The sequence below is a fragment of the Phytophthora parasitica genome (genome assembly GCF_000247585.1).
Source record: "Phytophthora parasitica INRA-310 unplaced genomic scaffold supercont2.3, whole genome shotgun sequence".
NCBI classification, from domain to species: domain Eukaryota; phylum Oomycota; class Peronosporomycetes; order Peronosporales; family Peronosporaceae; genus Phytophthora; species Phytophthora nicotianae.
The window spans coordinates 293,347-319,313 of record NW_008648989.1 but is presented as its reverse complement, the minus strand read 5'-3'; the positions used below and the strand labels follow the sequence as shown (position 1 = coordinate 319,313).

The 25,967-nt window shown below is 48.8% G+C and overlaps 12 protein-coding genes across 18 annotated transcripts; 6 read left to right on the top strand and 6 right to left on the bottom strand.

Annotated features, from left to right (window-relative positions):
- Window positions 1-185: 185 nt before the first annotated feature.
- On the bottom strand, window positions 186-3,885 carry PPTG_01280 (hypothetical protein). Of its 5 annotated transcripts, none has more exons than XM_008894521.1 (8): window positions 3,731-3,885; window positions 3,609-3,655; window positions 2,216-3,542; window positions 1,991-2,156; window positions 1,409-1,934; window positions 901-1,343; window positions 628-854; window positions 186-567 (listed from the first exon to the last, which is right to left on the bottom strand). In XM_008894521.1, exons 1-7 carry the CDS (start codon window positions 3,812-3,814, stop codon window positions 817-819), a joined length of 2,631 nt encoding a protein of 876 aa, XP_008892769.1. In that variant the 5' UTR covers window positions 3,815-3,885; the 3' UTR covers window positions 186-567; window positions 628-816. The 5 variants fall into 5 exon arrangements, with proteins under 5 accessions (XP_008892769.1, XP_008892766.1, XP_008892768.1 ...); XM_008894518.1 differs by having other exon boundaries at window positions 628-835; XM_008894520.1 differs by having other exon boundaries at window positions 186-553; window positions 628-835.
- Window positions 3,886-4,395: 510 nt separating this feature from the next.
- On the bottom strand, window positions 4,396-4,590 carry PPTG_01279 (hypothetical protein; the record flags this gene model as incomplete). Its single annotated transcript, XM_008894517.1, has 1 exon — window positions 4,396-4,590. The coding sequence occupies one exon, from the start codon at window positions 4,588-4,590 to the stop codon at window positions 4,396-4,398; it is 195 nt and encodes a 64-aa protein (XP_008892765.1).
- Window positions 4,591-5,507: 917 nt separating this feature from the next.
- On the top strand, window positions 5,508-6,252 carry PPTG_21030 (hypothetical protein; the record flags this gene model as incomplete). The annotated part of the gene is made up of 2 exons (XM_008895482.1): window positions 5,508-5,618; window positions 6,205-6,252. 2 exons carry the CDS (start codon window positions 5,508-5,510, stop codon window positions 6,250-6,252), a joined length of 159 nt encoding a protein of 52 aa, XP_008893730.1.
- Window positions 6,253-6,287: 35 nt separating this feature from the next.
- Window positions 6,288-7,777, top strand: PPTG_21029 (hypothetical protein; the record flags this gene model as incomplete). Its single annotated transcript, XM_008895481.1, has 4 exons — window positions 6,288-6,789; window positions 6,849-7,528; window positions 7,592-7,685; window positions 7,734-7,777. 4 exons carry the CDS (start codon window positions 6,288-6,290, stop codon window positions 7,775-7,777), a joined length of 1,320 nt encoding a protein of 439 aa, XP_008893729.1.
- A 2,695-nt stretch (window positions 7,778-10,472) lies between these two features.
- On the bottom strand, window positions 10,473-12,279 carry PPTG_01277 (hypothetical protein; the record flags this gene model as incomplete). The annotated part of the gene is made up of 2 exons (XM_008894516.1): window positions 10,473-10,522; window positions 10,587-12,279. 2 exons carry the CDS (start codon window positions 12,277-12,279, stop codon window positions 10,473-10,475), a joined length of 1,743 nt encoding a protein of 580 aa, XP_008892764.1.
- A 292-nt stretch (window positions 12,280-12,571) lies between these two features.
- PPTG_21028 (hypothetical protein) lies at window positions 12,572-12,694 on the top strand (the record flags this gene model as incomplete). The annotated part of the gene is made up of 1 exon (XM_008895480.1): window positions 12,572-12,694. One exon carries the CDS (start codon window positions 12,572-12,574, stop codon window positions 12,692-12,694), a length of 123 nt encoding a protein of 40 aa, XP_008893728.1.
- A 151-nt stretch (window positions 12,695-12,845) lies between these two features.
- On the top strand, window positions 12,846-15,879 carry PPTG_01276 (hypothetical protein). Its single transcript, XM_008894515.1, has 2 exons — window positions 12,846-13,552; window positions 13,653-15,879. The coding sequence occupies exons 1-2, from the start codon at window positions 13,371-13,373 to the stop codon at window positions 15,757-15,759; spliced, it is 2,289 nt and encodes a 762-aa protein (XP_008892763.1). The 5' UTR covers window positions 12,846-13,370; the 3' UTR covers window positions 15,760-15,879.
- PPTG_01275 lies at window positions 15,738-18,657 on the bottom strand. 2 transcript variants are annotated; one of them, XM_008894513.1, is made up of 3 exons: window positions 18,384-18,657; window positions 18,246-18,305; window positions 15,738-18,157 (listed from the first exon to the last, which is right to left on the bottom strand). In XM_008894513.1, exons 1-3 carry the CDS (start codon window positions 18,603-18,605, stop codon window positions 15,929-15,931), a joined length of 2,511 nt encoding a protein of 836 aa, XP_008892761.1. In that variant the 5' UTR covers window positions 18,606-18,657; the 3' UTR covers window positions 15,738-15,928. The 2 variants fall into 2 exon arrangements, with proteins under 2 accessions (XP_008892761.1, XP_008892762.1); XM_008894514.1 differs by having other exon boundaries at window positions 15,738-18,305.
- A 722-nt stretch (window positions 18,658-19,379) lies between these two features.
- PPTG_01274 (hypothetical protein) lies at window positions 19,380-20,565 on the top strand. Its single transcript, XM_008894512.1, has one exon. It carries the CDS (start codon window positions 19,556-19,558, stop codon window positions 20,360-20,362), a length of 807 nt encoding a protein of 268 aa, XP_008892760.1. The 5' UTR covers window positions 19,380-19,555; the 3' UTR covers window positions 20,363-20,565.
- Window positions 20,566-20,880: 315 nt separating this feature from the next.
- On the top strand, window positions 20,881-22,058 carry PPTG_01273 (U6 snRNA-associated Sm-like protein LSm6). Its single transcript, XM_008894511.1, has 2 exons — window positions 20,881-21,164; window positions 21,245-22,058. The coding sequence occupies exons 1-2, from the start codon at window positions 20,939-20,941 to the stop codon at window positions 21,268-21,270; spliced, it is 252 nt and encodes an 83-aa protein (XP_008892759.1). The 5' UTR covers window positions 20,881-20,938; the 3' UTR covers window positions 21,271-22,058.
- PPTG_01272 lies at window positions 21,337-23,361 on the bottom strand. 2 transcript variants are annotated; one of them, XM_008894509.1, is made up of 3 exons: window positions 22,085-23,361; window positions 21,948-22,021; window positions 21,337-21,880 (listed from the first exon to the last, which is right to left on the bottom strand). In XM_008894509.1, the coding sequence occupies exons 1-3, from the start codon at window positions 23,302-23,304 to the stop codon at window positions 21,507-21,509; spliced, it is 1,668 nt and encodes a 555-aa protein (XP_008892757.1). In that variant the 5' UTR covers window positions 23,305-23,361; the 3' UTR covers window positions 21,337-21,506. The 2 variants fall into 2 exon arrangements, with proteins under 2 accessions (XP_008892757.1, XP_008892758.1); XM_008894510.1 differs by having other exon boundaries at window positions 21,948-23,361.
- PPTG_01271 (hypothetical protein) lies at window positions 23,334-25,456 on the bottom strand. Its single transcript, XM_008894508.1, has one exon. The coding sequence runs from the start codon at window positions 25,295-25,297 to the stop codon at window positions 23,621-23,623; it is 1,677 nt and encodes a 558-aa protein (XP_008892756.1). The 5' UTR covers window positions 25,298-25,456; the 3' UTR covers window positions 23,334-23,620.
- Between the last annotated feature and the right edge of the window lie 511 nt (window positions 25,457-25,967).

Below are 25,967 nucleotides of genomic sequence, written 5' to 3'. Positions count from 1 at the left end.
ACATGCAATTCCCTTGGATGAAGTCATTCCCTCGCAAACGACGATACACACCAGTACGAAACGAGCTTGTCTGACATCATCCCAATTGACGGCGATACGGGCTTATCTGACGATTATCCCTATTGAAGTTCTGCTACCAGTAGTTTCTCGCAAGCATGAATCGGAGCGATTTCCAAAAAAAAAGTTGCTCATCCCAATTCCCAATAAGAACCCAAGAGTCTAAACAGAATAAACATTGACATATGTATATCTACCGCAATTCAAACTGATTGAGCACGTCCAGGATAGCGTATTCACCGGCGTATCCACGTGGTCTAGAAGAAAGCAGGGAGACGGCCACGAGAAGCAGTCTTGCGGCGTAGCTGCCAGATGCGAATTCCTCCATCGGCAGATGCCGACACAATCGTGGAGCCATGAGGACTAACAGTAAGCGCTGACACGCCCTGGTCGTGTGCTTCCGGGATCTCCAGCACTTGCTCCTGACCTGTAGGTTCATCAAGTTTCCAAAACAGCAGCTTGCCTGTAGACGTTCCTCCAACTGCGTATTCTCCGTCTGAGTCGAAGCATCTACACACCAAGTCAGCCTATTTCCCACCATCTAAACTGGAAAAAAAGGGAAAAACGTACCGGACAGGTCCATCCGCGTTCACATTGACAGTCACCATTCGTGTGCCATCCGTTTGATAGACAGAAAGTTCGTTCGCTGTGCTCATGCAGGCAATAGTGGACGCTCCACCACAGAAGGTCAAGCCACAGATTTCTGCCTGGTGTACTGGACTCGCAAACAGTTTTCGGATCAACTCGTTTGTGCGCAAATCAATCAGGTACACGATCCCTACGAGAACAAATAAATACTATAAATCAGTACGAGGGGTGTAAAATAACTCGCTGAGTACGCACCATTTCTTGTAGCGGCAGCACCCGTGGAGCCATCCGCACTTACAGCGAGTTTGACCACGGATTCTTCACATTCCATAAATGTCGACAAAGGAGCTGTAGCAATCCCTTTCGGTGTATAGTGCCACATTTTAATTGATCCATCCCATGAACTCGAAAGCAAGCGATCTTCAAAGACGCAGACAGCCGACAGACCGTCGTCATGAGCTGTGATCTGGTCGATCACTCGGCCAACGTCCATAGAATACATGTAGATGCAGTTGTCCCAGGATCCAACGAAGACATACTTCTCATCGGCCGACACATCACAACAGGATAGCGCCAGATTGCATGACAAATTACGTCGTAACGTGCCGTCCAGAGTTGCTGAAACCTTGAAAGTCGAGTCTTTTGATGTTGAGAATAACGCACGCCCATCCTTCCCCAGAACCAGCGAAGTAACCTCGCTACACATAAAGATCAAAGTAAGCTTAGACGAATAGTACTTCAATGATACAAGGCAGGAACTTACCCTGCATGCAGCATGTAGTGCGCTGACGGTGCCCAAGAAGCATCGCTGTTCGTCCCAAACGCCCAATTCCAGCGTCTAGATGACTCCGCACTCATGCGGCGACGAAGCTGAGCTGTAATACCTCCCACAAAGCGTTGCGCTTGCTTCGGTACGGCGCCAAACGAGCGAGTCCGGAATGCAAACATACTGCGTCGATTGCCCGTGGTGTTATCTTCCTCTTCGATCTCGTCATAGGATGTGTTCTCGCCTAAAACGCTGTCTTCTCGAGTGCGAGTCTCGACTTCACTGGCTGACGAACCGTTAGCTGCGCCATTTGATTCCTCGAGCTTACGTGGCGACGGGATCAAATCGGGTGTAGCGATTGCTACAGCTTTACCGACATCGTTACGAGAAGGATGTGCACCAGAGAACAGCAGCTTCGGGGTTTGGCCAAACTCCTGGATCTGGGCTTCAAACGAGCACTTCTCCACTGGATCCGTGATCGTCTCGAGATCCACAGAGCCCTCATATGACAGGTAGTAAAACACTGTACAAACGTCAGATTCTCCAGTCAACCACAGATTACGATGCACTAATACTTACAATTGTTAGCCTCGATGGCAGCTTCGCCACGTTGCTTACAACCAAAGATCAAGTCGATCCACTCGTGAAGGTGTTCTGAGACGTATTCACTCTCCAGAGCTTCCCGGTTGATTCGAACGAAAGTAGATGGACTTGATGCCCACGCAGGAAGCTCAACGTCGCCAACCTACAGCGCACAAAATTAGCAAAAAAAAATCTGGTCCAAAAACAGTCATTTTCACGCACCCTTGTTAGCTTTTGCGTGGTTCCGAGGTCAAGATTCTTTCCGTTGCAGAGCCACTCTTCCGGTGACATGGAATCGTCGAAGAAGGCAGGGATCAGCTCTTTCAGGTCAGCATGGTTCGTGTTGCAACTGCTCCAGGTGCTCGGAATACTCTGGAAGAGTCGATCTGGGGCGTCAAACTTGCCGTTCTGGAGACACAGCATATACTCCGGAGCCATGCGTACGAAATAGTAGAGCACGTATCCGGGGGTGGAGTAGTGTGTGCCATACAAAAACGGAGGCGGCAATCCCTCATCCTCCATCCCTCGCGGCATCGCTTCGAATCGTGCTTTATAGAACTCCAGACGCTCTTCGTTTAACGCACCGATGGGTTTTGATAGATCACGATACACTGCAGGGTCCGACAAGTCGATTGATGCACTCTGGTAGTCGTTTAAAACCCACGGAAACACTGGATATTGCGTCAGATCGTTCTTAGTGCGCCCAGCTGCGTTGTTTAAATACACCAAGTAATCATAATTCGACACTTCACGCTGCTGCCACTTACGCAGCATCGACTCCAGATCCGTCTGCTGTAAGTGCTTTAAATCCGGTTGATTCACCATCATATCGTAGACTTCATCCCGATCAACGTGGTTTCTGAAGCTAAAGAAGAAGCTCTCGCCGTTCTTGAGGAAGATTTCGAGTCCAGTCTGCTTGAGCATATGACGTCGTTTGTACAAATACTCGATTGTATTGTACGCCCAGTTAAGTACCGGATCTCCAACGTTATTCACTTGCGCCGGCTGGAAATATAGTCGCTGGTTCGTCAGCATCAAACAGCCTGGATACTTCAGTAGTGGCACAATCCGGTCGACCAATTTGCCTTTCGTCAGCAATGGACGTTCCCGGAAATCCACCAACAAGCTCGAATCGAACTGGTCCGTTTGTCTCGGTGTTAGTACCGGTTCTAGTAGCGCTTCTTCGTCCACCTTGTTCATAACTCCCTTCTTGTGTGCGAGCTCCCAGATCGGCCGCACGTTCTTCAAGAACTCCTCGATCTTGGAGTGTAGTAGAGAGAAGATGTATTTCTCTGGAACTCCTGAGCTCTCCGCGCTGGTCTCCTTCTGTACGTAAGGGTGGTCGACTCCTCTCTCCTTCATCTCCACCACTGACGAGACCTTAAACGTTAGGAAAATAGCACAGTCGCTGGCCTGTGGATGCTCGTGTATCTCCGCTACTGGCATTTCCTTCATATCGCGGAAAAAGAACCTCAAAATGGGCAAATTACTGTCCTGGGGCTCGAAAAAGAAGCCGCGCGTGCACATCTTCAGTCGCCCCTGAATTTTACTGAGCATTAAATGGTACTAGACGTTAGTTTCCAGTATGTTATGATGAAATATATGAGAGAAATACCGGTGCGTGTCCGGATTCGGCTCGAGATAGCGATGCACGCTAAAATCCTGCAGAAATGAGATAATTTAATGCTTGTTAGCGACTAATTAGAGGGTGAAAAAGAGGGGAATGTGGACACGTACATCGAGGAAGAACTCGCCATCTTCAAGCAGCAGCAAGTTGAACCGCGTCTGCGCGCCCTTGTAGCCGAGCTTGGACGCGAACATGGCGGCGGGGGCGGGATGATCGGTCTGCTGTGATGGTGCTACGTTGGCAGTTGGATTATACACAAAATGCACACGAAATAGTGTTTTGGTCCTTATTTATCAAAATACGGTTGGTATATTTTAATTTTACGATCCACCGAAATGGCTACACGCGAGTAAATAAATCAATAGAATCTGCTAAAAAAAAAAATCCACGCAAGTAGTACTTTTCGATTCAAAGCACCTTGGTAATCGAGACTAGTTTTGAGCCATTCGAAATGGAAACTGAAGTCAGTACCTGCAGAACGCAGTCAAGTGAAGAATTCTCAAAAAAAAAAATTACCGATAACAAGCTGCTTCAGAGAAATTCGTACCTAGATGCGCAAGTTCATACTGTAAAGCATGAACGCCTCGATGAAAAGTTATGGCGGTACAGAATACATTTGGGTTTCCAGCACGAAAGCGAGCTGATATATTGGAGAGAAAACAAATTTTCTTTGTAGATAGCTATTGAGGAGAAGAAACGCCCCAACTTCAAGAGCTCCAAACGTCAAAATATTCAAAATGGATGTCGCGGACAAGCTTACAGCTCCTCCCGGATACTATCTAATGTTCGGAAGATTCTCGAGCACCGACTTGTATGCAACAAATACGAGAGGAACTATACCTTCCACGTACTCCACCAGGGCCACATACTCCCAGTGGAAAAGAACTCGAAGTCCCTCTTGAATGATTTGCTTTGCAGATGGAGCATGTTCGGCTCCCATGTTGAATTCTTCGCTAGCTTCACTCTGCATAGTCTTGGCTTTACTTATCGCTCCGGTGCTTGGTCCTGATAATGACTGGGTGGGAGAAGGTGCTATTGCTGCACTTTGGTCAAAGTGGGAGTGATGCCTTAAGTAACGTTCGTTTTTCCAGGTCCAGACCCCGACGAATTAAGCCGTTTCGTATATTCCCTTGCCATTGGGTGAGGCAGACACGCCACAACCGCGAGCTATTCATCGATCTTTTCGTGAAAGCGCTGGGATTCCGAGTCACTGCAAGGATCATGGACACTCGACGGTTTATTTGATCGCAAGTAATCTGGTGATGCTGCAGAAGTCCTCGAATTGAGTTTGAGACTCTACGAATGTCATGTAGTTCGCAAAGTGACTGTGCTACATCCGCTCCAATAAAGAAAAGTGCAAGCTTGCTGGATCCAGAGGTTGACATGCACACCCACACAAAGAGCGCACTGAAAAAATCAACCGAGAAGGCAACGATCTCTGGCATGAAGTCCTCGAGCTCTCGTGTAGCTCGTACCATGAAATTCTTCGCAGTAAGACGCCACAGCGGAAGGATAATAATGACAACACCTCGAAACCTTACTGGAATAAACTCATAGAGCACCTTATAACATGGAAACACCCCAGCGAGTATCATGTAAGCGAAGAAGTAGCATGAAAATGGCTCCAAACTGACTCGACAGGGCGAATTTGCTTTGAGCGGTGCCGACCCAAACACTAGCAGCGCCGTTGCTGGAAAGTAAATCGACATGAAAGAACCTCCAAGAATCCATAAAAGCGGTATCGGAAATCCAGTAACACTTGCTGCTAATAGAAGAGCTGTAGCAACGTAGGCTGTGCTTGTTCCAATAGCCATAACGAGGTTTTCCCGCAGCGTGGTGTTTAGATTTGGTACATACGTTAGGAGATTGGACATTCCAGCAAACGTCATGGTGAATATCGTGCATCCCAGCCGGATCCAGAACATCCAGTTGGCAGCCCAGCCATCGGACGGAAATGTCAATGGCAAACACTCTACCAATAGTAGTGAAGGAAGTGGCGTCAGTATACATACAAGCAGTACTCGAATTAGTGATGTACTTTCGCAGTAATAGTCAAAACTCTCCAAACGCTCAATTGAGTAGGAACTTTGGCGGCCAACCTGCAGTGCTCTCCACCCTGCGGTAAGCCTCCCAAGTAGTGTCAGCCTTCGTCTAGTAGTTGCTGATGCGGAAATTATCCCTTCATTGCACTTGTTACCATTCTCCGTCATTGCCATGGAAGAGTTTCTTAAATTCTCACACAAACTATGAAAAGGCAAACAATCGTATGGAAATCATAACGGACAGCAAACAAATTTAACTTGTTTGACCTGACCTTCGATGGTTGACTTGTTCACTGAAACGATGAAAGAGCTTTCGTCTATCAGAGAACCTGCACACACTGCGAGACCCATAGCTCAATTGAAGCACTCAAGATATTCTTCATGGGGTCGTGTCGAGAAGAAGTGGAATGAAATTCAAGTTGGTCGTCAGGGCTCATACTCCGTCGAGAGACTCGAGAGTCTAGACTTGTACTGCAAAAACACCTCGCAAGTCCGAGTACTTTTGGTCTGTTTATTGACACCAATACCTGCACTTGCAACAGCCTTACTATTGGAATGCCTTCCACTACGACAACCCTCTGAAGGAGTAACAGCGAACTGGGTTTTCTGGCTGCGTTTGTTCCTCATGGAGTTGATGTTGGGTATCGCTGGAAACTCACAAGTGGCAGCATTCGTCCCGGGTCTTGACTTTACCATCTCCAAGCGAATAACAATTGCTCTGGGGGTCAGTATGTGCTATCTGGGGACGTGTTTGCTAGCGGCATCTTTAATCGGATTCCCCGTGCCTCTTATGATGCAGTTTGGAGTTATTCCCATCTCAATACTCACACCATTAATCACAAGAATCATTTTGGGTCCAGCTCTAGTCGCGAAAGACTCGCCTTTCAAGAAACCATCCGATACATTCCATCGGTTCTTCTTCGCACATATGACGCTCATCGGCGTTTACCCTCTCTGCAAAGTGCTTTACAACCACGTACCCTTGGCCTATCGAAGTATTGTTGTTATTGCTTTACCAATTTGGAAGTTCGCCGCCAAGAGTTTTGTTGTTCAATCATCTCGTCAACTGGAAGACTATATGCCTGAACTTGTGGCTTTTTCTGTCGATTTTTCGGAACGCTCTTTGTGTCGGTGTGCATGTACACTTCCGGTTCCATCTACTTATCTGGACTCTTTATCTTAGCAGACGTGGGTCAGTCACTATTGGAATTTCGTGAAGTGTATTCGAACGCTAAGGCCGTGCTCGAACTTCTCGAAGACCGACACTCTTCTCAAGAGCATCTTCCTCGCACAAAAAGTCGACGATTGAGTAGATTAGAAAATACTGAACTGCTGACAATGATCGTATCTTTCACACGGAATCCTAGAGCGTACAACGTCAAGTGGTTGGACGGGGCACGTCTGTGGTCTTGTCTTCCTCATCCGATAACGCAAGAGCAGCTTGGGCATCTCCAAATGCTGGAAGCATCGGGAGTTTACGTTCAAGGATCCAAAGATTTTGGTTCAAAACGCCCAAACCCAAAGAACCAACCTCGATTCTCACAACGCGTGTCAGTCGCTCCTGTCCCTGCTTCTCCGATTCTTGCATTCGAACCCAGTTTAAAGACTACATGTATTAAGGATACTCAAGACTTTAACGCTAGACGGACCGACAGACCGAAAGAACTTGCTTTACAAGGACTCCAGCTACTCTTCCACTGTGAATATCTCGCGTTGGTTGAGTACGTCGAGTGTGTTGTTCCACTCGTGTTTGCAACGTATAGACTGATACTACGGCAACTACCGAATGCTATCTACTACCCAAATGATGATGAGAACTGGAGTGTGGCGTCCGTTGTAAACTTGTTGGTCTTCGCCATGCTCGAGGTTGGATCCTTCGTATTCTTAAACATATTCCTACAGAGAAAATGTGCGTTTTCAACGTACCAGCTCGCGTTCGTACTTGAAACTCAAATGTGTCCTGTTCAAGTTCACCTTTTCGTTGCTCTGATCATATTGCTGCAATACGAACTCTTTCATTTAGGTAAGCAACATGTGCATTGGCATTGTAAAGCACTGACTATTTGTTCAGGTGCTGATTTCAGTCTTCAGTTCGAGTGGCTCAAGGACACGTAATATAGCTAACACGATACTGTTATAACTGATAACTACTGTACAAATCATGTATCCAAGTAGGGTACTTCAATGACATGTTAGTTTTCTAGACACCAACTAAGTGTTAGTTCTAAAACAATTAATATGTGTTAGTATCGTAAACAGAGGGACTCATAGGATGCGGTTAGCAAGAGAAATTAATGAACTGTGCTGGGGATATGGTTGGCATTATTTTTCACCGCCTATCATCTATATTTCCGACGTAGCTCGGACATTGCCGGACGGCAATCCGTTTAGACGTTAATGCGTAATGTGCTACCATTTTGTCATGTCTGATCACAGACCAATTCCTTTAAGACCAACCATGTTTTCAAAAGACTAATACTTCGACTTTAGTATAGTTTACCGTCCTACGTACCAAAATCTCCAAGGGAGGACACAAGAAAGCAAATCTAAACTTACCATACACTTGTTATACATAAATCCTTACTTAGTCGCGAAATGCTACTGACATGTTAGCTCGAAATACTAGACACTAACTAACAGATAGCTAACATGTATAGCTACTAACATGTCAGTGTTAGGGAGTACTCTAGACCCAAGGAAACAAAATCAGTTAAATTTCAGCGATGCCTATTTTTGCTTTTGTTAGTGCGTTCTTGTACTTCGTAGTCAGAACAAGGATTGATGGGGGATTCAGGACCACAAAACGAAGCGAGGGATGCCACAACAACGAAGACGACACAACCGGTTTCACAAGGGTCACGTTGGAATCGTTTCGAGGAGTATTGGAACAGAATTCAAGTAGGCCGTCAAGGATCGTACTCTGTCGAGCGTCTCGAATTGCTAGAGCATTATTGTAAAACTACATCCAGAGTTCGTGTGTTCCTCGTGTGTGTCCTTACTCCACTTCCAGTATTAACTGTAGCTGTGTTGCTTGAATGCCTTCCTCTCCGACCTCCATCAGAAGGGTGGGCTGCCAACTGGATGTTCTGGATTCGTGTGGGCTTGATGATATTCACGCTAAGTATCGCAGGGTTCCCTCAGATCAACGCATTCATTCCCGGTTTCAACCTCTCACTCATCAAGATGATCGCAGCATCTTTAGGTATCTGCATTGCTCAGACTGGAACTTACCTTCTTGAAGGTATAGTATTTGGCTTCCCTGTGCCGTTCATGTGGCAGCTGGGAGCCATCACAATGGCAGTCTACGCCCCAGCAGTGACTCGACTAGTTTTTGGTCCTGGTTTGTTCAAAAAGGGAACATTGCTGTGGTTACATCACGAACGATTCCAGAGATGTTTCTTCGTTCACTTGGCGCTTACAGGCGTTTATCCACTCTACAAAGTCCTGTACGATCTGATACCGCAAGGATATCGAGGTGCAGTCGTCGTGGTGCTTCCAATGTGGAAATTTGCAGCAAAGCACTTCGTTGTACACGCTACTCGCGACCTGGAAGACTTTATACCAGAACTTGTGGCTTTTTCAGTTGATTTCTTCAGTGCTCTCTTTCTCTCGGTGTGTATGACAACATCAGGATCTATTTACCTCTCAGCATTGTTCATAGCAGCGGATATCTGCCAATGTATGCTGGAATTTCGGGAAGTGCGAAATAATGCGATGACTTTGTTACAACTTGCCGATGCTCGAAGAAAAACAGAAGAGCGACTTCGAATGAAGAATGAACATTCTTCGGAGAAATCGGAGACTCCAGGACTGCTAGCAATGATTTTGGAAGTAGCTCGCAATCCCAGTTCCTATCAAGTGACGTCGTTAGATGGAGCAAGGCTGTGGGCTAGCCCACCCAGTCTCATTCCCCACAAACTTCTTGAAAGGATGCAAATTTTGGGAGAATCAGGTATATATGGTCCAAATGGCCTTCCTTCCAACAGAATATCGCTAATACCATCCAACCGGAAGTCTCGTGAATGTCTATCACCTTGGGATTTCCGACATGTATCAGTCGCTCCTGCCCCTCCAGGAACGAGCAGAAAGCTCTTAAAGAATCAAGGGACCAGCGTCAGAAGCTTTAAACAAGCCAAGCGATCTAAAGAATTGGTTCTACAGGGTCTACAACTTCTCTTTCATTGTGAATATTTGGCATTGGTGGAGTACATCGAGTGCGTTGTTCCCCTTGTATTCGTCGTGTATAAATCGATTCTCGAGCAGCTTCCAAATGTCGTTTACTACCCTGGTGGTGCTGGAAATTGGACCATGACTGCGGTGACAAACCTTCTTGTGTTTGCAGTACTCGAAGTAGCGTCACTTCTTCTCCTACATTTATTTCTACAGCGGACATTTGCATTTTCTCCGCTCTACCAACTTGCGTTCGTGTTGGAAACTCATATTTACCCAGTGCAGGCAAACCTGTTTTTGGAAACAATTTTCCTGCTACAATATCAACTAGAGCATTTAGGTGCGTGCATTGCTCTTATTAATCTGGATCTGCTCTGATTACGGGTTGTATTCATATTCCCAAGGTGCCGATTTCACATTCCAGTTTGCTTGGCTTCAAAGCAACAATTAATGGAATAATAATACCAATAAAGCTTTGAAGTACAAGTACAACTGATGTTGACACTGACACTGACACCAGTTAAAGCTTGTTACGATCAGCAATTTGGTTACTTTTTTAAAGTTGATTGGTAACTTCGAACGACAATGTGGTTGCCCTAACATAACCTCAGTACCTTTAAGGCTGCGTTTAGCATAGTAGCTATTGTCCTTTATCACGAAGCCATTTAAATTCAAGAGTGAAATCAGCACCTGTATATGCCATGTAAAAATTAGTCTAAAGTAGTAGCCCAAGGCATTGCAAGCGAAGACTCACCCAAATGCTCCAACTCGAATTGAAGCAAAATGAGACACTGGATAAAGAAAATCGCTTGGACTACGAACACCTCTGTTTCAAGCACAAAAGCGAGCTGATATAACGGAGAAAAGGCAAATTTGCGTTGCAGGAATGCGTTCAAGAAGAGCAATGATCCAATCTCCAGAACCACCAATAGCACCATATTTGCTATAGCGTTTATACCCCAATACCCAGCACCACCAGGGTAATACACGATGTTCGGTAATCGTTCGAGAGCCGACCTGTATACCAAGAGAATGAGGGGTACCATGCACTCGACGTACTCGACTAGAACCAAATACTCGCTGTGAAATAGGATCTGTAGTCCCTGAACCATCAGCGCCTTTGCTCTCTCTGGTTGCCGACTGTTGCGTTCACTCTCTGGCTGTGAAGTAAGGTATTCTGTAGGTGGATCACAGATAGGTGCAATGGATGCCTGTCGAAGTGGTCGTAAGCTTGGCTGCTGAAGCTGTTGACTCTTCTTCCTGTGCATACTATCATACCTTTCACTGTACACACCTGATGCATCGAGTGTCTGAAGTCGCTCAGCTTTCTCTCTCGTGAGAGAATGTGGCAGACAAGCCCAAAGACGCACCGTTTCCAGTGATTTCCGCCGAAGATCACCGGAGTTTTTAACCACATTAATAATTATCGAGAGTAGATCTTTAGCTTTAGGAAGATCTGGTCGATTTTTAGAATTTCTTCTGTCATTTACTAGCCGCAACAAAGCTCGTGAATTGGTCCTCATCTCTCGAAACTCCAGCCACGATTGAATAAAATCTGCGGTAATGAAGAGAATCGTCAAAGTTAAAGACCCCGAAGTCGACATACACACGGCGATAAATAAAGTCGTCATGAAGTCAACAGACAGTGCGACAAGTACAGGCATCACATCTACTAGTTCGTGCAGAGCGAGTACGAGAAAATGCTTAGCAGCGAATTTCACAATCGGTAAAATAACAACGACAACAGTTTTAAACTCTACAGGGACAGCTTCGTACAGCACTTTGTTGATCGGAAAAACGCCACAGAGTACCATGAACGTGAAGAAGAATCGATTATATCTGTCGAAGTGAACTTTGAATGGTGAGTCTTTTGCAACCAAGACCGGGCCTAAAACGAGCAAAGTCATTATCACTGCATAAATCCCGATAGGAATTGTAGCAAACTGCATCATGAGCGGCACAGGGAATCCAATCGTGCTTGCAGCCAGGATAGCCGTCCCAAGGAAGGCAGTAGTAATCCCCGCGGCGATAATAACAATCTTACCGAAAGTGAAATTGAGGCCCGGTATGAACCGGATCAATTGGGAATTCACGGCAACATTCAGAATGAGGTGAACTAGCAGAAGTCGGATCCAGAAAACCCAATTGGCTTTCCACCCCTCGGATGGAGACCGCAGTGGTAAGCATTCCACGAGCACACCTGTAGTCAACGCAGGCAACGGGGTCGCAATGCAGACCAAAATGACGCGAGCTTTTGAAGTAGTTTTGTAGTAGTGCTCCAGACTTTCGAGCCGCTCGACGGAGTACGAGCCTTGGCGTCCGATTTGAATTTTATCCCACTTCTCCTCAACTCGCCTCCATAGCGGAATACGTGGCGTTGCTCGGTCCACAAGTGTTTCCGTAGGAGCTTCTTTTGATGGTGCTGCAAACACCTCTACCTCGGCCATTCTTCAGTTAACTAGTACTTAAGTAGTGAACAGTCCATTATGCATCGAGGGTCGATCGAGTCAAAAATAACGTGGACTCTTATCTTTTCTCTTAAATAATTTGAGCGATCGAGCTTGCTTACACTTAACAAGCTCAATCGAGAAGGAGGCATTCTTTCATTAGCACTAAAATGGATTAGAAAATATTTCCGCTCCAAACAGCAAAATATGATGAACGCAAGCCTGCCTATTGAACCGATCAATGTATTTTTTTAATGCAGTGTTATTGACAATGTGGCGTGATTTAGACTTTATGGCAGCGGTTCTGTCCGAAGTAGACCACACGTACAAAGCCAAGTTCGCAGAGATCATCACTGGCACATGTTGTGGAGCAGTGACCGAGACAGTCGTGGCCTTGTCGTCAAGTTTGGTGTAGCGTGTGAGCCGGGCATGACAACTTCAACACGCAAGCCAATCGCTCTCCATTATTGGCTGAAAAAAACAAAATGATTATGGCCAATACATGCTCAGTCAGAAAGGACCCTTTGATCCAATTGGTGGTCGGAATGTGCCTTTAGCCACCGAAACAGTTGCAACGATTAAATCCGACGACTAGCACCATATCGTTGCCAAGCTCGACCATTCTCTATCTTGTTGCTCAACCTGCTTCCTTTTTCCGCCCTCTACATTTTCGCGCGGTGCTTTGACGCCTGTCACCACGCGTCAGCACATCGCACTTCCACTAGCGTCTCCGGATAGCACAATAATAAGCCAGCGTCACGCGAGCCAAGCAAGTTGCTATAAAAAGCTCAAAGCAAAAAATTAGCCAATCCCGCGGTGAAGCCACCCCCAGCCCCATTGTTGCGGAGGAATCCGCCGCTTCCCACCTCCCTACACATAATTAATTATACACTATCTCAATATATTGAATAAGCTAAAATACACATACTGAGTAAACCACCCACAAAAACGGGTCAAACAAGGGGGGGAAGGTGCCGCGGCCACCAGGGAAGAAGAAACCTCCGGCCCACAACCAAGCGGAGCCCGAGAGTCTGTTGCTCCCCCTGCATCACCTAGGTGAGAGAGAGAGGGGGCTTCCTTATTCGACAACCATGTCGCTGTTCTCCGCTATGGCCGACGACGGTAGCGTGTGGGCGCAGGGCTCGTCGCTCTTCAACATCTCGAGCCCGCTCAACGACCTGCTGGAGAAGGACGACTTCACGCTGGAGCAGGTGCTACAGGAGGACGAGCTGGTGCAGGAGGTCAAGACGCGCAACACGAAGCTGCTGGACTTGTACGACCATCATTCCTACATTCGAACGTTATTTTGCCTAAAACTAGTCGTTATTTTAGGAACTAACATCCCTATTTGAACAACAAATGCCTATTCGCAGTCTCTCGCAGGAAGCCATCGTGCAGAAGCTCATCGAGTACGTCGTACGCACCCCCGAGGACACATCCGACGACCTGCGCACACTCAAGTACCCATACATGTCGTGCGAGGTCATCTGCTGCGATATCACGAGTATCACCGAGACGTTAGTTACCGCTTCGGAGGGAAAAATCGTCGAGACTTTGTTTGAATTCCTTTATCAAACGCAGCCGTTGGATCCTCGTCTAGCCGGTTACTTTGAGAAGATCGTAACCATGCTCATGGTACGTAAACCGCAGGAGATGACGGCGTTACTTAACAAGAACTCGGAGCAGCTATTGGCTGGCTTCTCGCGTCACGCCGCCAGCTTCTCCGTCGCTGAGCTGCTTAAGCGTTTGCTACAGCCTTACCAAGCTGACTATATGGACGACTGTATGGACTTCCCTGGTATGTCGATGGGCTTCCCGCCGTCCAATTCATGGTACGGAGCAGATGATGATGATCATTTGAGTGGCAGTGGCACGCCCACAGCGTCCAAGGAGAAGACGCTGACGTGGCAGTCAGAACCTACCGTTGTGGATTTGTTATTGGAGACTCTTGCAGACCCGAAAGCCGATAGTGACGCTCACAAACACGCGTCCGAAGTGCTGGTGGACATTATCCACTGCGGCACGCGTGCACAGCAGACGGATCCAGCTTCACCGGCCAGTTCCAGCACGCCGGTGTCGTTTGCACTACTGGAGCACTTGGAGACGAAGGAAGTGGCGGAGAAATTGGTGGCGCTAGCAGTTCCGAGCGAGGAAGATACCTCGTGTGTGTCTTCTATGACAGGAGCGATCTCAGTGCTGAGCGCACTGCTGTCCCGAGCGACGAACGCTCAGTACTGCGCGACGGATGAGATGCCGCCGGCTGTGGCGTCCGCAGTGGAGCGTCTGCCTCAGATTTGTGCCATCTTGAAGGCCGACGCAGCAGACGCCGGGATGATCCGTAACCAGCGTCACCAGGAGGTCCCGAGACTGGGTTTGCGTCGACTTAAGATGGTCGGACTGGTGGTGTTGCTCATGCAGTCCAAGTACCAGAAGGTGGACATTGCGCTGCTCGAACAGCACGCGATCGAGACGTGTCTGGACTTGTTCTTTAAGTTCGAGTCGGTCAACATGCTGCATGCGGACGTGGAGAGTATGGTGATCGGTATCTTAGAAAGTGGCAGCCACGAACTGCTGGTAGGATTAGTGAAGGACGCGCGTCTGCTGCCGCGTATCATCGAGGCGCACGAGAAGAACGACGAGGCTACGGCTGTTGCTAAGGGTTTTTCGCTGGGGTATGTGGGTCATCTTCACCGAATCTGCAACATGCTCATGACTATGCTGGAGGACGTGCGTGGCAGCACCAACGAGGAAGGCTCGTTGAACGACATGCGGCACGCTGACACGGTGCTGGAGCTGTTCGAAGAAGACGACGTGACGTGGAAGAAATGGGAGGAGCTGTCCAGTAAGGTTCTCGCTCCTATTTACGAGCGCGAGCGTCTTCCCCTTGGCGGTGTGACGATCTCTCAGGGAGGAGAAGACCCGTACTCGGTTATGGGATTCAACCAGAACGACGAGCTGTTGAACGCTCAGTTTGCTGAGATGTTGGGGGCTTCAGGCTTTGGCTCCGACCCGAACGGCTTTGATACGGACTTTGATGTGAAGGACACGGACACACCCATGCTACCGGAGATCATGAACGACAGCAGCAGTAGCGAGGAGGAAGACGAGGAGGAGCTGGCACGGCAGGAGAGTGCGGCCAAGGATAACGAGGGCGAAGCGGGCGCCGATCGGTGGGCAAACTTTGAGTCTGGCGGCAGCTGGGCTAAGTTTGAGAACACGTTCGAGGACATTCCGTTCGAGCCGATCCCCGGTATGGAGAACGACGATTTTGACGACGATGAGCCGGTGCCAGATATTGTAACCACGGCCGACTTGGCTGTGAACCGCGCGGCTCCCCCCGCTCCTGTTGAAGTGACAAAGACGGAGGAATCCACTGCAACGGAGGCGGAGACGAAGGAGGATAGCGAGGGAGCACCTAGTGGAGAGGCAGCGGCGGTAGAAGAAACTTCAAAGGATGCTGCGTCGGAGGCACAGGCGTGAATTGACAGACAATAGATTCGCTCTTTGATGGGGATGATCGCCGGAAGGGCAAAGACAAATAAGCCGCCGCCCCAGTATCATGTAGTTTCCTATAGTTTTTGTTAAGCCTTCCTACTCTCAGCTACGTCTTGCGTCTGGTACGTTTTCTTTGTATCATTGACAGCAGGTTTCAACGTCTCCGACCTGATCTTGATCGAGAGCGTCTACGATACCTGCTTCGACTTCGACTTCGACTGCGGCTTCTGCTTCTGCTGTAGCATCGACGAGACCTTCGACGTCGATGATCACTTTCGGACGAGCTTGAACGCGAACGATAGCGATGTCGGCTTCTTGAGTTGCTACGACTGCGAGAAGAGCTTCGACGGCCTCGACTTCTTGAACGTGATCGTCTTTCTCGTGAGTAGGACCTTCTAGGTGAAGGTTTTACCTGTGGTGTAGCTACTGATGTCTTCGTGTCTTCAAGCGTTGGTACAGCAGGAGGTAGCGAAGAAGCGTTGGTGGTTGGAACACTTGAAACTTGCATTCGTTGGGGTGGCGGAGGTACTTGAGCTGTTGGACTGGGCCTGATCACTGGAGCTAACGGAGCAGATGTTGGTGGAGGCGGAGCAAGAGTGCTCAAAGCTGAAGGCTTTGCTGCAGTGTCGGCTTCTAATGTCGATTTGACAAAACCTAAACGAAAGGCACTCGCTAACGAGGTGGCTGGTGTCGCCTTCACAAACCCGCGCATTCCACCTGACCTCGCTGGTTTAGCACCAGCACCTGCAAAACCCAATCCTTTGCGTTGGTCAGCTTTGCTCTTCCGACGACTATCATTCCATCGCTCCAACTCGGCAGCGTCCTCTGCATCAAGATTACCCTCTCCGCTTTCTACACTTACCGACGGTTCTCCAGTACTGCTACTCGCTGTAGGTGTACGAACAGCAGCTCCACGACGGAACCGTGAGTCCCGTTTAGCAAGTGCAAGTAGTTCCGCTGAAACTGGTTGGCCGGAGACGTCCATATTGTACACTAACTGGGCTGCAAACTGCGACTCGTTGCGTGTCACTAAAGTATACGCCGTCCCAGGCTCAAAACCTTCCTGACCCATACGTCCCGTACGTCCAATACGGTGCACATGAGTGTCAATGTTCTTCGCCACATCAAAGTTCACCACATTCTTCACATCCTTAACGTCAAGACCACGCGCAGCCACATCAGTAGCCACTAGAACGCGACATTCGCCATGTTTGAACTTCATCAACGCTTCCGCTCGCTCTTTTTGCGTCTTGTCTCCATGTAAACACAGAGCAGGCGCTACTGGGAAAGCAACAGCCAGATTCTTTGCTAACTCTTCACAACCAGCTTTACTACCAGCGAAGATAAGCAAACGACCTTCATCAACTAGAGCCCGTATTTTCGACATCAGCCACGGCCACTTAGCTCCATGTCCAGGCAACACGACAGCAATTTGGCGAATATCCTCATTTGCTTGTCCAACTTGGCCAATTGTCAACTTCACTGGATTCGTAAGCACATCCAATGCCAGAACTTCAATCCGTTTACGAAAAGTGGCTGAGAACATGAGTGTTTGTCGATCTGGACGCACTTGACCCATTACGGAGCGTAATTGGGGCTCAAATCCCATTTCAAACATGCGATCGGCTTCATCCAGCACCACAAACGTCACACGATTCATCGGAGCCGCTTTCTTCCTTATCATCTCGATCAATCGACCAGGTGTAGCAACAACAACCTCGACACCTTTTTTCAGTGCCTGAACTTGTTCCCATTTGCCTGCCCCGCCATAAATCGCAGCACACGAAGCTCCATACACCGCGAGAAACTTTTTCGCTTGCACGTATGTCTGATGTGCGAGTTCTCGAGTCGGTGCCAACACAATTGCAATGGGTCCTTCACCTCGTTGCAACTCTCTTTGGTCCATCACATGACGAACCATTGGCAATGTAAATGCCAACGTTTTTCCTGATCCCGTTTTGGCAATGCCAATCAAATCTCGACCCGACAGAGCCACTGGAAAAGCTTGAGCCTGAATTGCCGTCGGAGCTTCAAGTCCCAGTTTCATGAGTGTTTGTAACATTTTCTTGTCGAAGCCGAGATGCATGAACGACCTCACGGGAGCTGGAACGTCAGCTCCTTCCACACGAATATTCAGCTCGGAGCGGATACTTGCCACTTCTTGAGCGTTGAGAGCCGAAGTTTCGCTGCGAGGAGCGTAGAAATTTTTCCGAAATGGTTCGTATGTCATGATGGAATGGTCGACTGGTGTTAAAACTTCCATCACTTTCTTTGCCATGTCGTCTGGAGCATCAGCATCGTCCAGTTGCTTGGCAGTAGCGTAGACTTCCTCGTCCGAGTCATCGTCACCCAAATTCAGACCCACCCGAGGCTTTTTAGTTGTCTGCAAAAGGTAAAAAATATATACATATAAACTGATTTGTCCATGGCAATGCAACTAAAAAAAATGCAAAATAGAAACTAAAGCTCACCCGTGCGTATTCTTCCAGAAAGCTGTCTGCGTCATCATCCACATGATTCAACACTTGAGGCTGTTAACCACACATTGGCGAAGTTTAGATAACTTGGAACATAATAGAAACGCATGGGTTTTTACCAGTGTTTCCCACCTTGTCAGCCACTAGTTTGGGTGGCGCTGTGCGCTGTTGCTTCACCTCGGTGTCAATTCCCTGCATAAAGGCGTCCAACGGGTCCACTTCATCGTCGTCGACGGCCGCAGTAGCGGCGGGAGAATGTCCGCGTTCATCTGCGCTGTCGTCTGCGTCGAAGTAGTCGGTGGCTTGGGCCTTACGCCGTGCGTAGTGAAGATACTCGCGTTGCAACTGCTCCATAGTTGAAAACAATTGTAAAATGTGTTAAAACAGATGCAGAGGTGGCGCAAACTGCCAAAACAAATTAAAAAGTTTGGCTCCCCAAAAATCGTCTCCTATTGGGGGAAATTCGGGTTTGATCATTGGAAAAAACAACAGATTTTTTATAAAAAAAAAGATTTCAGCCAGAAATCTTACTTACCAATGCTCGACACAAATCATACTTATATACAGTTGTGCACCTCCAATTCGGCAGGGCGGACCATATCAACAGTGCCAGGGCATAACTGCACAACGTAAAGCATAAAACAAACGCAAATCCAGTGCACTGATATTTATTTTGTTAATGTAGTAAAAAAAAAAAGTTTAGTTTTGAGACGATGCCTGTTTGGCACCAACATTTTCTCATAGTCTATGCAGATATGTTGTTGCAGCCTTCAGACAACCACTTCATGGCGGAGTAAACTTCGACCGGTGTGTAAGGAACACCATTGTAGAACGAGCAAGTTCTGAGTCAGAGAACGCAGGATCTGACTTGTACTTCTCGCACAAAGACTGCTTTTGTGCTAGAGTTAGCGACATGTAGGAGGAAGGGCGATGTCCCATTGTCTTTGGCGGTAATAAATAAAGTGTTTATTTGTATGAAGACGTCCGCTCCAAAATTTAAAATCAGATCGATGCGGCGTGTCATCCCTCCCCGAGGAGGGGAAAACCGTTGAGGTTAATTGCTAGGGTGGTGATGGGCAAAGGTAATTGCGCATCCGATTCGCATAATCATAAAATCTGGCAGTGTATCGACTGATACCGGTGCCGAATTGGAGGTGCACGACTGTATATTGATTTCCTTTCCCGTTTCCAAGAAAAAAGAGAAGAATGAATATGGGCGACGGGGATACGTCTTACAGTCACCCGAACTACTCAAAGCGAGAGTCGCTGTATCGATCGAGGAGTCATCTATTGCTACAGCAAGTATGAGTTCCCCACGCCCAACTCAATCAAAAACTGCCCGTGAAATTCGCGACATCATCGATGCCCTGGAGTTTGATGACATTGCCAGTTATTTCGAGCAAGACGACGACGAAATCGACCCCTATGTGGTATGCGATGGAGTTTCCGTCGGTGCGTTCAACAGGTACATTGGCGATGGCGAAGGACTTCGATTTGCGCTTCGATTTCTCCAGCTCAGTGATGATGGTCGCATTTTGATTGTGGATTTATCAACAACAGTGCACGAGTCCACTGTGCAATGTTTCGAGTTCGAGTTCCTAACTGCAACTGGAAATGGACGCCTGGTCAAAATTGGAGGCTCAACGACAGTGAGTAGAGTTGGTCTCCCAAAGAAGGAGGCCGATGACACGTATGGTCCGTTGCGATCGACGCCAAACCGAACACGACCACCGCGGCCTCGTATTATTGCTGATTGGGTGACACTGGCAGTGGAGGTTGGAAGATCTCAGACTTGGGCAAGTCTGGAAACTGCTGCCCAATGGTGGTGCGGTTATGCTGGGATTCAGTACATTTTGCTACTGAAGGTGAGCCGTCCTGGTACTCAGATTACGTACCGCCTGTATGAGATCAATATACCGCAGTGTCTTCCACCACCATCAGCGACGGGGATAATTCGACGACGCAACAGACCAAGACCTGCTGACAGTGTGACTTTCAACATGCGTCGTATTTTGTCAATCCCTGCAAACCAACCTTTGCCAAATGGACTAAACCCGAATGCTGTTGTGGACCTACGAATCGTCATGGAGCAAGTCATCGATACCATTTAATAAGCTTCGCATAGTCGACGAGTCTCGTGACAAGCCTTAAGAAATCAGTACATCTATGAAATCTCGCACGAGTCTTCTTGCTTGCTGTGTCTTGTGTTCTTGTAAGCGGCGCTACTGGAACGGAACAACCAAATTCTTCGCTAACTCCTTACAACCAGCTTGCCACCAGCGAAGATAAGCAAGCGCCCTTCATCCACTAAGCCACATATTTTCGATGTCGGCCGCGGCCACTTAGCTTCATGCCCAGGCATGTCGGACAAACAATCTGACTAATATCCTCATTTGCTTGTCCGACATGCCCAATTTGTCACCTTCACTGGATTCCTAAGCACGTCCAATCCAATGCTTCAATTCGCCGACCAAAAGTGGACGAGAACACGAGTGTTTTACGATGTGGACGCGCTTGACCTAATTGGCAACCCGCTTTGGCCTTACACCGCGCGCCACAGAGATTCTTGCGTTTTTTTTTTACTTAATAACGAAAAATGTTTCCCAGATAATGCATTTTTGTAAACGTTATTTGAAACCAATAAAACGTTTTATCAAAACTCCCCATTTTTTTCACAACGGATAAGTATGGCGGAGCAGGAGCAACACGCGAGCAACAAGAAGACGCCGTCCGACTTCCTCAAGGGCGTACTAGGCCGTCCCGTGGATGTGAAGCTCAACAACGGCGTGGAGTACAAGGGCGTGCTGGCCTGCCTGGACGGCTTCATGAATATTGCTATGGAACAGACGCAGGAGTATCAAAATGGGCAGCTGAAGGCGCAGTACGGCGACTGCTTCATTCGTGGCAACAACGGTCAGTGGCAACTAATAACGCGATCTTTTACCCATGCTCAAGAAAGCTAATGCTAGTATTTTTGTGCCTTCTGTTGCCAGTGTTGTACATTTCGGCGTCCAAGTAATCACGATGGAGCAGGTCTCGTGCTCTGATGGAGGTAGCTGTATCAAAGCAAATACAACGACGTCTGTCATGAGCAAAAGGAAATTGTAGTACTTGCCTCTACATTGTTGTGATGGTGTGTGGAGATTGAGTCAACATTCCTCAACTTTCTTCATCTGATACACATTTACAAGTGCAAAATCCGCTAAAGTTTTTCACTACTACAATTTCTGGTTATATGTACCAGTACACTCTTTCTTACTTTGACCAAAAGGACGAAGCGTTCACGCTCAATGTTGGCAATTGAGTTGGCTCCAGACGCTCCTCAATTTTTTTCACACAGCCACGGTGACACATCCGAAGTTCCTCGAAAGTTGAAAATGGAGAATCCTCCACCTCCAACTTCTGGAGTTTTGTAGGAGGAGAACATCGACATGCACCGGAGATCACCGAGTCTGCTAGACTTTTGTGCAAGCGCGGTTGCATGAGAGAAAAGAAGCTTCCGCCTCGACCTGCTTGTGAGCCATTGCACGCCTTGGAGCACGGGAACCCCTCCATATTTAGGTCGCCGAAGGTCACGTACGCGTTGCTATCCGCATGACCAAAGCGAGGTGTTGTCAGCCCCCACTTCGCTGTAAGATGGATGCACAGCAATTCTGTTAGCAGTCTATTAAACTGCACGATGTATCGACTTCTTACCGTGATTCCCGTCTGGAACGCGACCTCCAACCAGTTGCCAAGTCAAGTTGGTGCTGCCATCGCTCATGTGCCAGCTGCAAGCATCAAAAACAAGATTAAGTTATAACTGTATCAGAATGTTCAATTGTTGTACATACGTGGCTTGCATGAGGTTCTCGATGTTGTATGGAGCAGATCCATCCACGTTCAACTCGACGCCTGTCAGTGGATTATTCAGGCAAAACTCGTGTGGGGAGTTTGTGTAGACGTCACCAGCGCATATAGTGGGGATGCCGTAGCTGCCGTCCCACCACGAAGCTACACTCACATCTGAATCCAGCATTTCAGCTACAAGCGTCCATGGCGGCACGGCAGCACGTGGACTCTTGACCAACACTCGCACCTCTTCATCTTCTAGTAAGCTAAAATTCGCCAATTTTTGACCCTCAGCCAGCGGTTTATACACTTTAGACTTCTCCACATGAGATCCCGACAACTTCAGTCGAAATTCGGCTTTCATCGGGTCTGAAGGCATCTGTACTGGTAGGTATTGGTCCAACAACGCGTGGTAAAACGCAGAGGCACTTGTATTCTCCTGTTTTGCGCCATCTTCGAACAAGTTGGCACTTCCCAGCAGTTCACGCAACGATTCATTGAGAAAAAAGTTGCCAGAACACAATCTCGCGAGTTGCAATTTGTCTCCAAGTTGCCTCAACGCATTGTCCCCCAATGACATGGCCAGCATATGCTGAGCGAAGTGCACATTATTATCAGCCTGACAGCCAAGTCTCACGAACGAGTCGTTGCGCGTAGGATCTGGGAAATTGGGGGTCGATGTCTGTAAAAAGAAGCCGCCACTGCCGTCGCTCTGAAATGCCACGGCTCCTTTAGCATGGGCACTGAACAGATCACCACCTCCACATACGCGCTTGCTATCGTCCAAACTTCTGGTTTTAGGGTGATAAGCTGCGGCGATTCCGTTGAGCTGGTCGTTAAACAGCGCCCAGTATGAACTATTCTCTTTCTGCTTGAGTGTATGGCTTACGGGGTCGTTGCCACCTTGACCCAAGCAGTCGTAGCCCACGTCTCGGAAGTGCCGGAACTCGGGAGTCCTCGAGTCCGCGTAGAGATAGCAGAGCCCCGTGGCTCTCGCTTCGAGTGCTGGCCATCCGGCCGTGGCTACGTTGCTACAGTCTGGAACGGGACAGTCGCACGGCGTCGGGATCACGGTGCCATCAGGTGATTGCACATGCGACGGCAGCTTGAGCACAGACCACCATGCCACAGCGTTGCCCAGGCCGTCCAACGCTCGGATCGCTGAGCCCTGCGCCACTCTAGCGACCACCAAAAGCAGCAGCACCACGCGAAGAAGCATCATGACCAAAAATGGGGGGAACTTTGACTAGACTCGTTTCAACAATAAATACCGAGACTTTTATTTAACGATATAGAGGCTCTTACATGCGGGGGCCTTTTCAGCAATCACTCAAAAAAAAAAATCGTATCTACACAGCGCGAATAACGCTGGTAAGGTGGTGCGCTTTTGCGACGGCTGCCCAGCACGTGCTCTTACTCCCAGAGCACACGCTTCATACGGCAGCGCACACAGCTAGCACGCTTATAAACAATCAAACTTACTGAAAAAAATAGAGATCGTCAACGCACGCAGTTCTTGCTCCTCCGTCCAGCCCACATTAAATCGGCACGGACTGCGGGACCCCGCTTGTAGGCTTGAACATCTTAGCCGAGCGATCTGTAGGAAACGCTGGGCGTTCACTGCTCATCTTGCGCTTCTCACCGACTGAAGGCTGCGGAGACGACTGGGTCTGTTGCGGAAGCTGCTGCGGCATCGGGTAGTGCATCTCCGTCGGCATTTGCGGAGGCATCTGGTTCATCATCACCTGTGGGAAGGTCGGAGGTAAGCTTCTCGATTGGCCATCGTGGTGGTACGCCGGTGGGGGCGCGTACATGGGGTGCGTCGCCATCACATTCTGCATGACTGGGTTGCCATTGTGCATCATCTGCTGCGGTTGCAACATGTCGGACTGCGGACTCTTCTTGGCTGCCTCTGCAGCGCTCGAAGCAGCTTTACGTTTCTGTCGGGCGAGTACACGACTCGATCCCACCTCGAAAGACGTCGACATTCCCGAGCCGATACACGCGTAGTAGCGGCGATCACCAGCCACCATCTGCACGAAGGCCTCGAACTGCACGTAATACTTGACGTTGCGACGCTTGCATTTGCCCTGAGCCATATCTTCTGTGTACTTCCAGACCTTAGGCTTAAACTCAAAGCAAGCGACGTTGCCTTCTTGCTGCACAAAGTCCGGGAGGCGTTCACCAGTGATCCACTGGTCCTTCATCGCGTCCATCTCGTCGGTCTCGACGGTACGTCCCAGCATACACTCCCGGATCACAGCTTCTTCAAAGGCGACAGGGATGTTCTCGAGCGAGTGGACACGGCCCAGTAGAACGAGATCGTCGAATGTCACGTTGCTGTTAAGTGTGACTTCGGTCACTAAACTACCGCGACACTTGCCCCACATGAAGTCGTGCTGCTTGAGATCTTCAATCTTAATAGCCGAGTAGTCTCCGAACACCTTGCAACTCGGGAAGCACTGTAGATTGCGTCGTCCGTTCCTCCAGTACTTGAGCTTCAGTGGGGTCTTGACCTTGATCATGGCTTCCTGAGCGGAGCCTGTTGCAGCTACAGGACCTCGAACGTCTCCATATACAGCAGTCTGTGGCTGAGGGTACGTGTCCACCTCCTTCTTGGTGAACTGATGATTAGGCAGAGGTAACATGGGGTTGTACATCTGAGGACCCGTTGAGCGAGGAAAATGAGGCTGTGGTGCGTTCATCTCTGGGTGGTGGTAGCTACGAGGCTCCGGGTATTGCGGTTGGCCGTAGGGACTCAAGCGCTGACTGGCATAGACCGGATGCGAGCCGTACGAGTCGTTGTAGTGCGTCGAAGCACTCGATGTGATAATCGACACAGGTCCTCTAAGCCCCGCAGTCACATCTTCTCTTTGTGGAGGCGAGTACTTGCGGCTGTACTCGAACGGGAGCGGATCTGCCGCGTAGTCCTCAGACGTACTGGGGCCGGGCTTGGCTAGTGGTTGGTACGGCATGGCGGAGGACGACGCAGGATACTGTGGTGAGTACTGTGGCTGCTGGTTGGGGAAGGGCATCTGGTAGATGCGATCCATCTGCTGCGGCGCCTGAGGCGGGAGCTGCACGGCGTTGGCAGTCGCCTTGATGTCTTCTTGGCCCTTGGGACTCCGTCCTTGAGGTGGAGTGAGCGTGGCGCCGGCGCTGGAAGTGGAGGGCGACGGCGCGTACAACTGATTGAGCGTCATACCGACAGCCATCGAGCTGGTGTCTACGAGCGAGTGACTAGTGCACGTGGTGAGCGGATGGGGTGGGATGACTTGGCCAGCGACAGAGCGAAGCGGCCAACGTGACACAAAGGCGCCTGCGAGCGAGGGGTGGAAAAGAGAAGTGAGCGATCGAAGAGTTGGGGACTTTTGGGCACTGCTTGTCTACTGTCGAAGGGGGCGCGCCCGCTTCTGTTCCACAGTGGGTGGCGCACTTTTGGCTCATCACCTTCGAGAGACCCAAAACGATGGCAGAAATGGGCACCATTACGAATTCAGTGGAAGGGTGACCAAGAGGAGGCGTTTGGCAACGACAGACGCGCCCCAGCAAAGAGATCCTTTGCTCAAGCCTGCATCTCCTCGTTGAAGTGATGACTTCGCTGCGAGCAAGGTCTGTAGTACGGTATCATTGCTTCTTGGACAAGTAAAACAGCTGAGATGCCCATTTTTTAAAATATAGTACCCATTTTCGGGTACAATGCTCCACAATCGGCAATAACACGTTGTCCTTGACAACAATACCGCTCGTTCTGGACGGAACGAGTCTAGTGTAGCTGTCAATTTGCATACTTCGGACCAAATTGAGCTTCTTAGCTGCAGTGTCGGTAGAATAACTTGGAAGAGGAGTACACCACTTGACTTATTCGTAAAATGAACGAAATTG

Excerpts from the sequence above, each read along its gene's own strand:
- PPTG_01280 (XM_008894518.1), bottom strand. The coding sequence starts at position 3,814 with ATGTTCGCGTCCAAGCTCGGCTACAAGGGCGCGCAGACGCGGTTCAAC. Across the intron at positions 2,157-2,215 it reads CCACGCAAAAGCTAACAAGG|GTTGGCGACGTTGAGCTTCC; the intron begins GTGCGTGAAAAT and ends TGTGCGCTGTAG. Across the intron at positions 836-900 it reads TGCTGCCGCTACAAGAAATG|GGATCGTGTACCTGATTGAT; the intron begins GTGCGTACTCAG and ends TTGTTCTCGTAG.
- PPTG_01276 (XM_008894515.1), top strand. The coding sequence starts at position 13,371 with ATGTCGCTGTTCTCCGCTATGGCCGACGACGGTAGCGTGTGGGCGCAG. Across the intron at positions 13,553-13,652 it reads AACACGAAGCTGCTGGACTT|TCTCTCGCAGGAAGCCATCG; the intron begins GTACGACCATCA and ends GCCTATTCGCAG.
- PPTG_01271 (XM_008894508.1), bottom strand. The coding sequence starts at position 25,297 with ATGGCTGTCGGTATGACGCTCAATCAGTTGTACGCGCCGTCGCCCTCC.
- PPTG_01273 (XM_008894511.1), top strand. The coding sequence starts at position 20,939 with ATGGCGGAGCAGGAGCAACACGCGAGCAACAAGAAGACGCCGTCCGAC. Across the intron at positions 21,165-21,244 it reads CTTCATTCGTGGCAACAACG|TGTTGTACATTTCGGCGTCC; the intron begins GTCAGTGGCAAC and ends TTCTGTTGCCAG.
- PPTG_01275 (XM_008894513.1), bottom strand. The coding sequence starts at position 18,605 with ATGGAGCAGTTGCAACGCGAGTATCTTCACTACGCACGGCGTAAGGCC. Across the intron at positions 18,306-18,383 it reads CCAAACTAGTGGCTGACAAG|CCTCAAGTGTTGAATCATGT; the intron begins GTGGGAAACACT and ends TGTGGTTAACAG. Across the intron at positions 18,158-18,245 it reads TTCTGGAAGAATACGCACGG|ACAACTAAAAAGCCTCGGGT; the intron begins GTGAGCTTTAGT and ends TACCTTTTGCAG.
- PPTG_01274 (XM_008894512.1), top strand. The coding sequence starts at position 19,556 with ATGAGTTCCCCACGCCCAACTCAATCAAAAACTGCCCGTGAAATTCGC.
- PPTG_01272 (XM_008894509.1), bottom strand. The coding sequence starts at position 23,304 with ATGATGCTTCTTCGCGTGGTGCTGCTGCTTTTGGTGGTCGCTAGAGTG. Across the intron at positions 22,022-22,084 it reads GAGAACCTCATGCAAGCCAC|CTGGCACATGAGCGATGGCA; the intron begins GTATGTACAACA and ends TGATGCTTGCAG. Across the intron at positions 21,881-21,947 it reads CGTTCCAGACGGGAATCACG|CGAAGTGGGGGCTGACAACA; the intron begins GTAAGAAGTCGA and ends TCCATCTTACAG.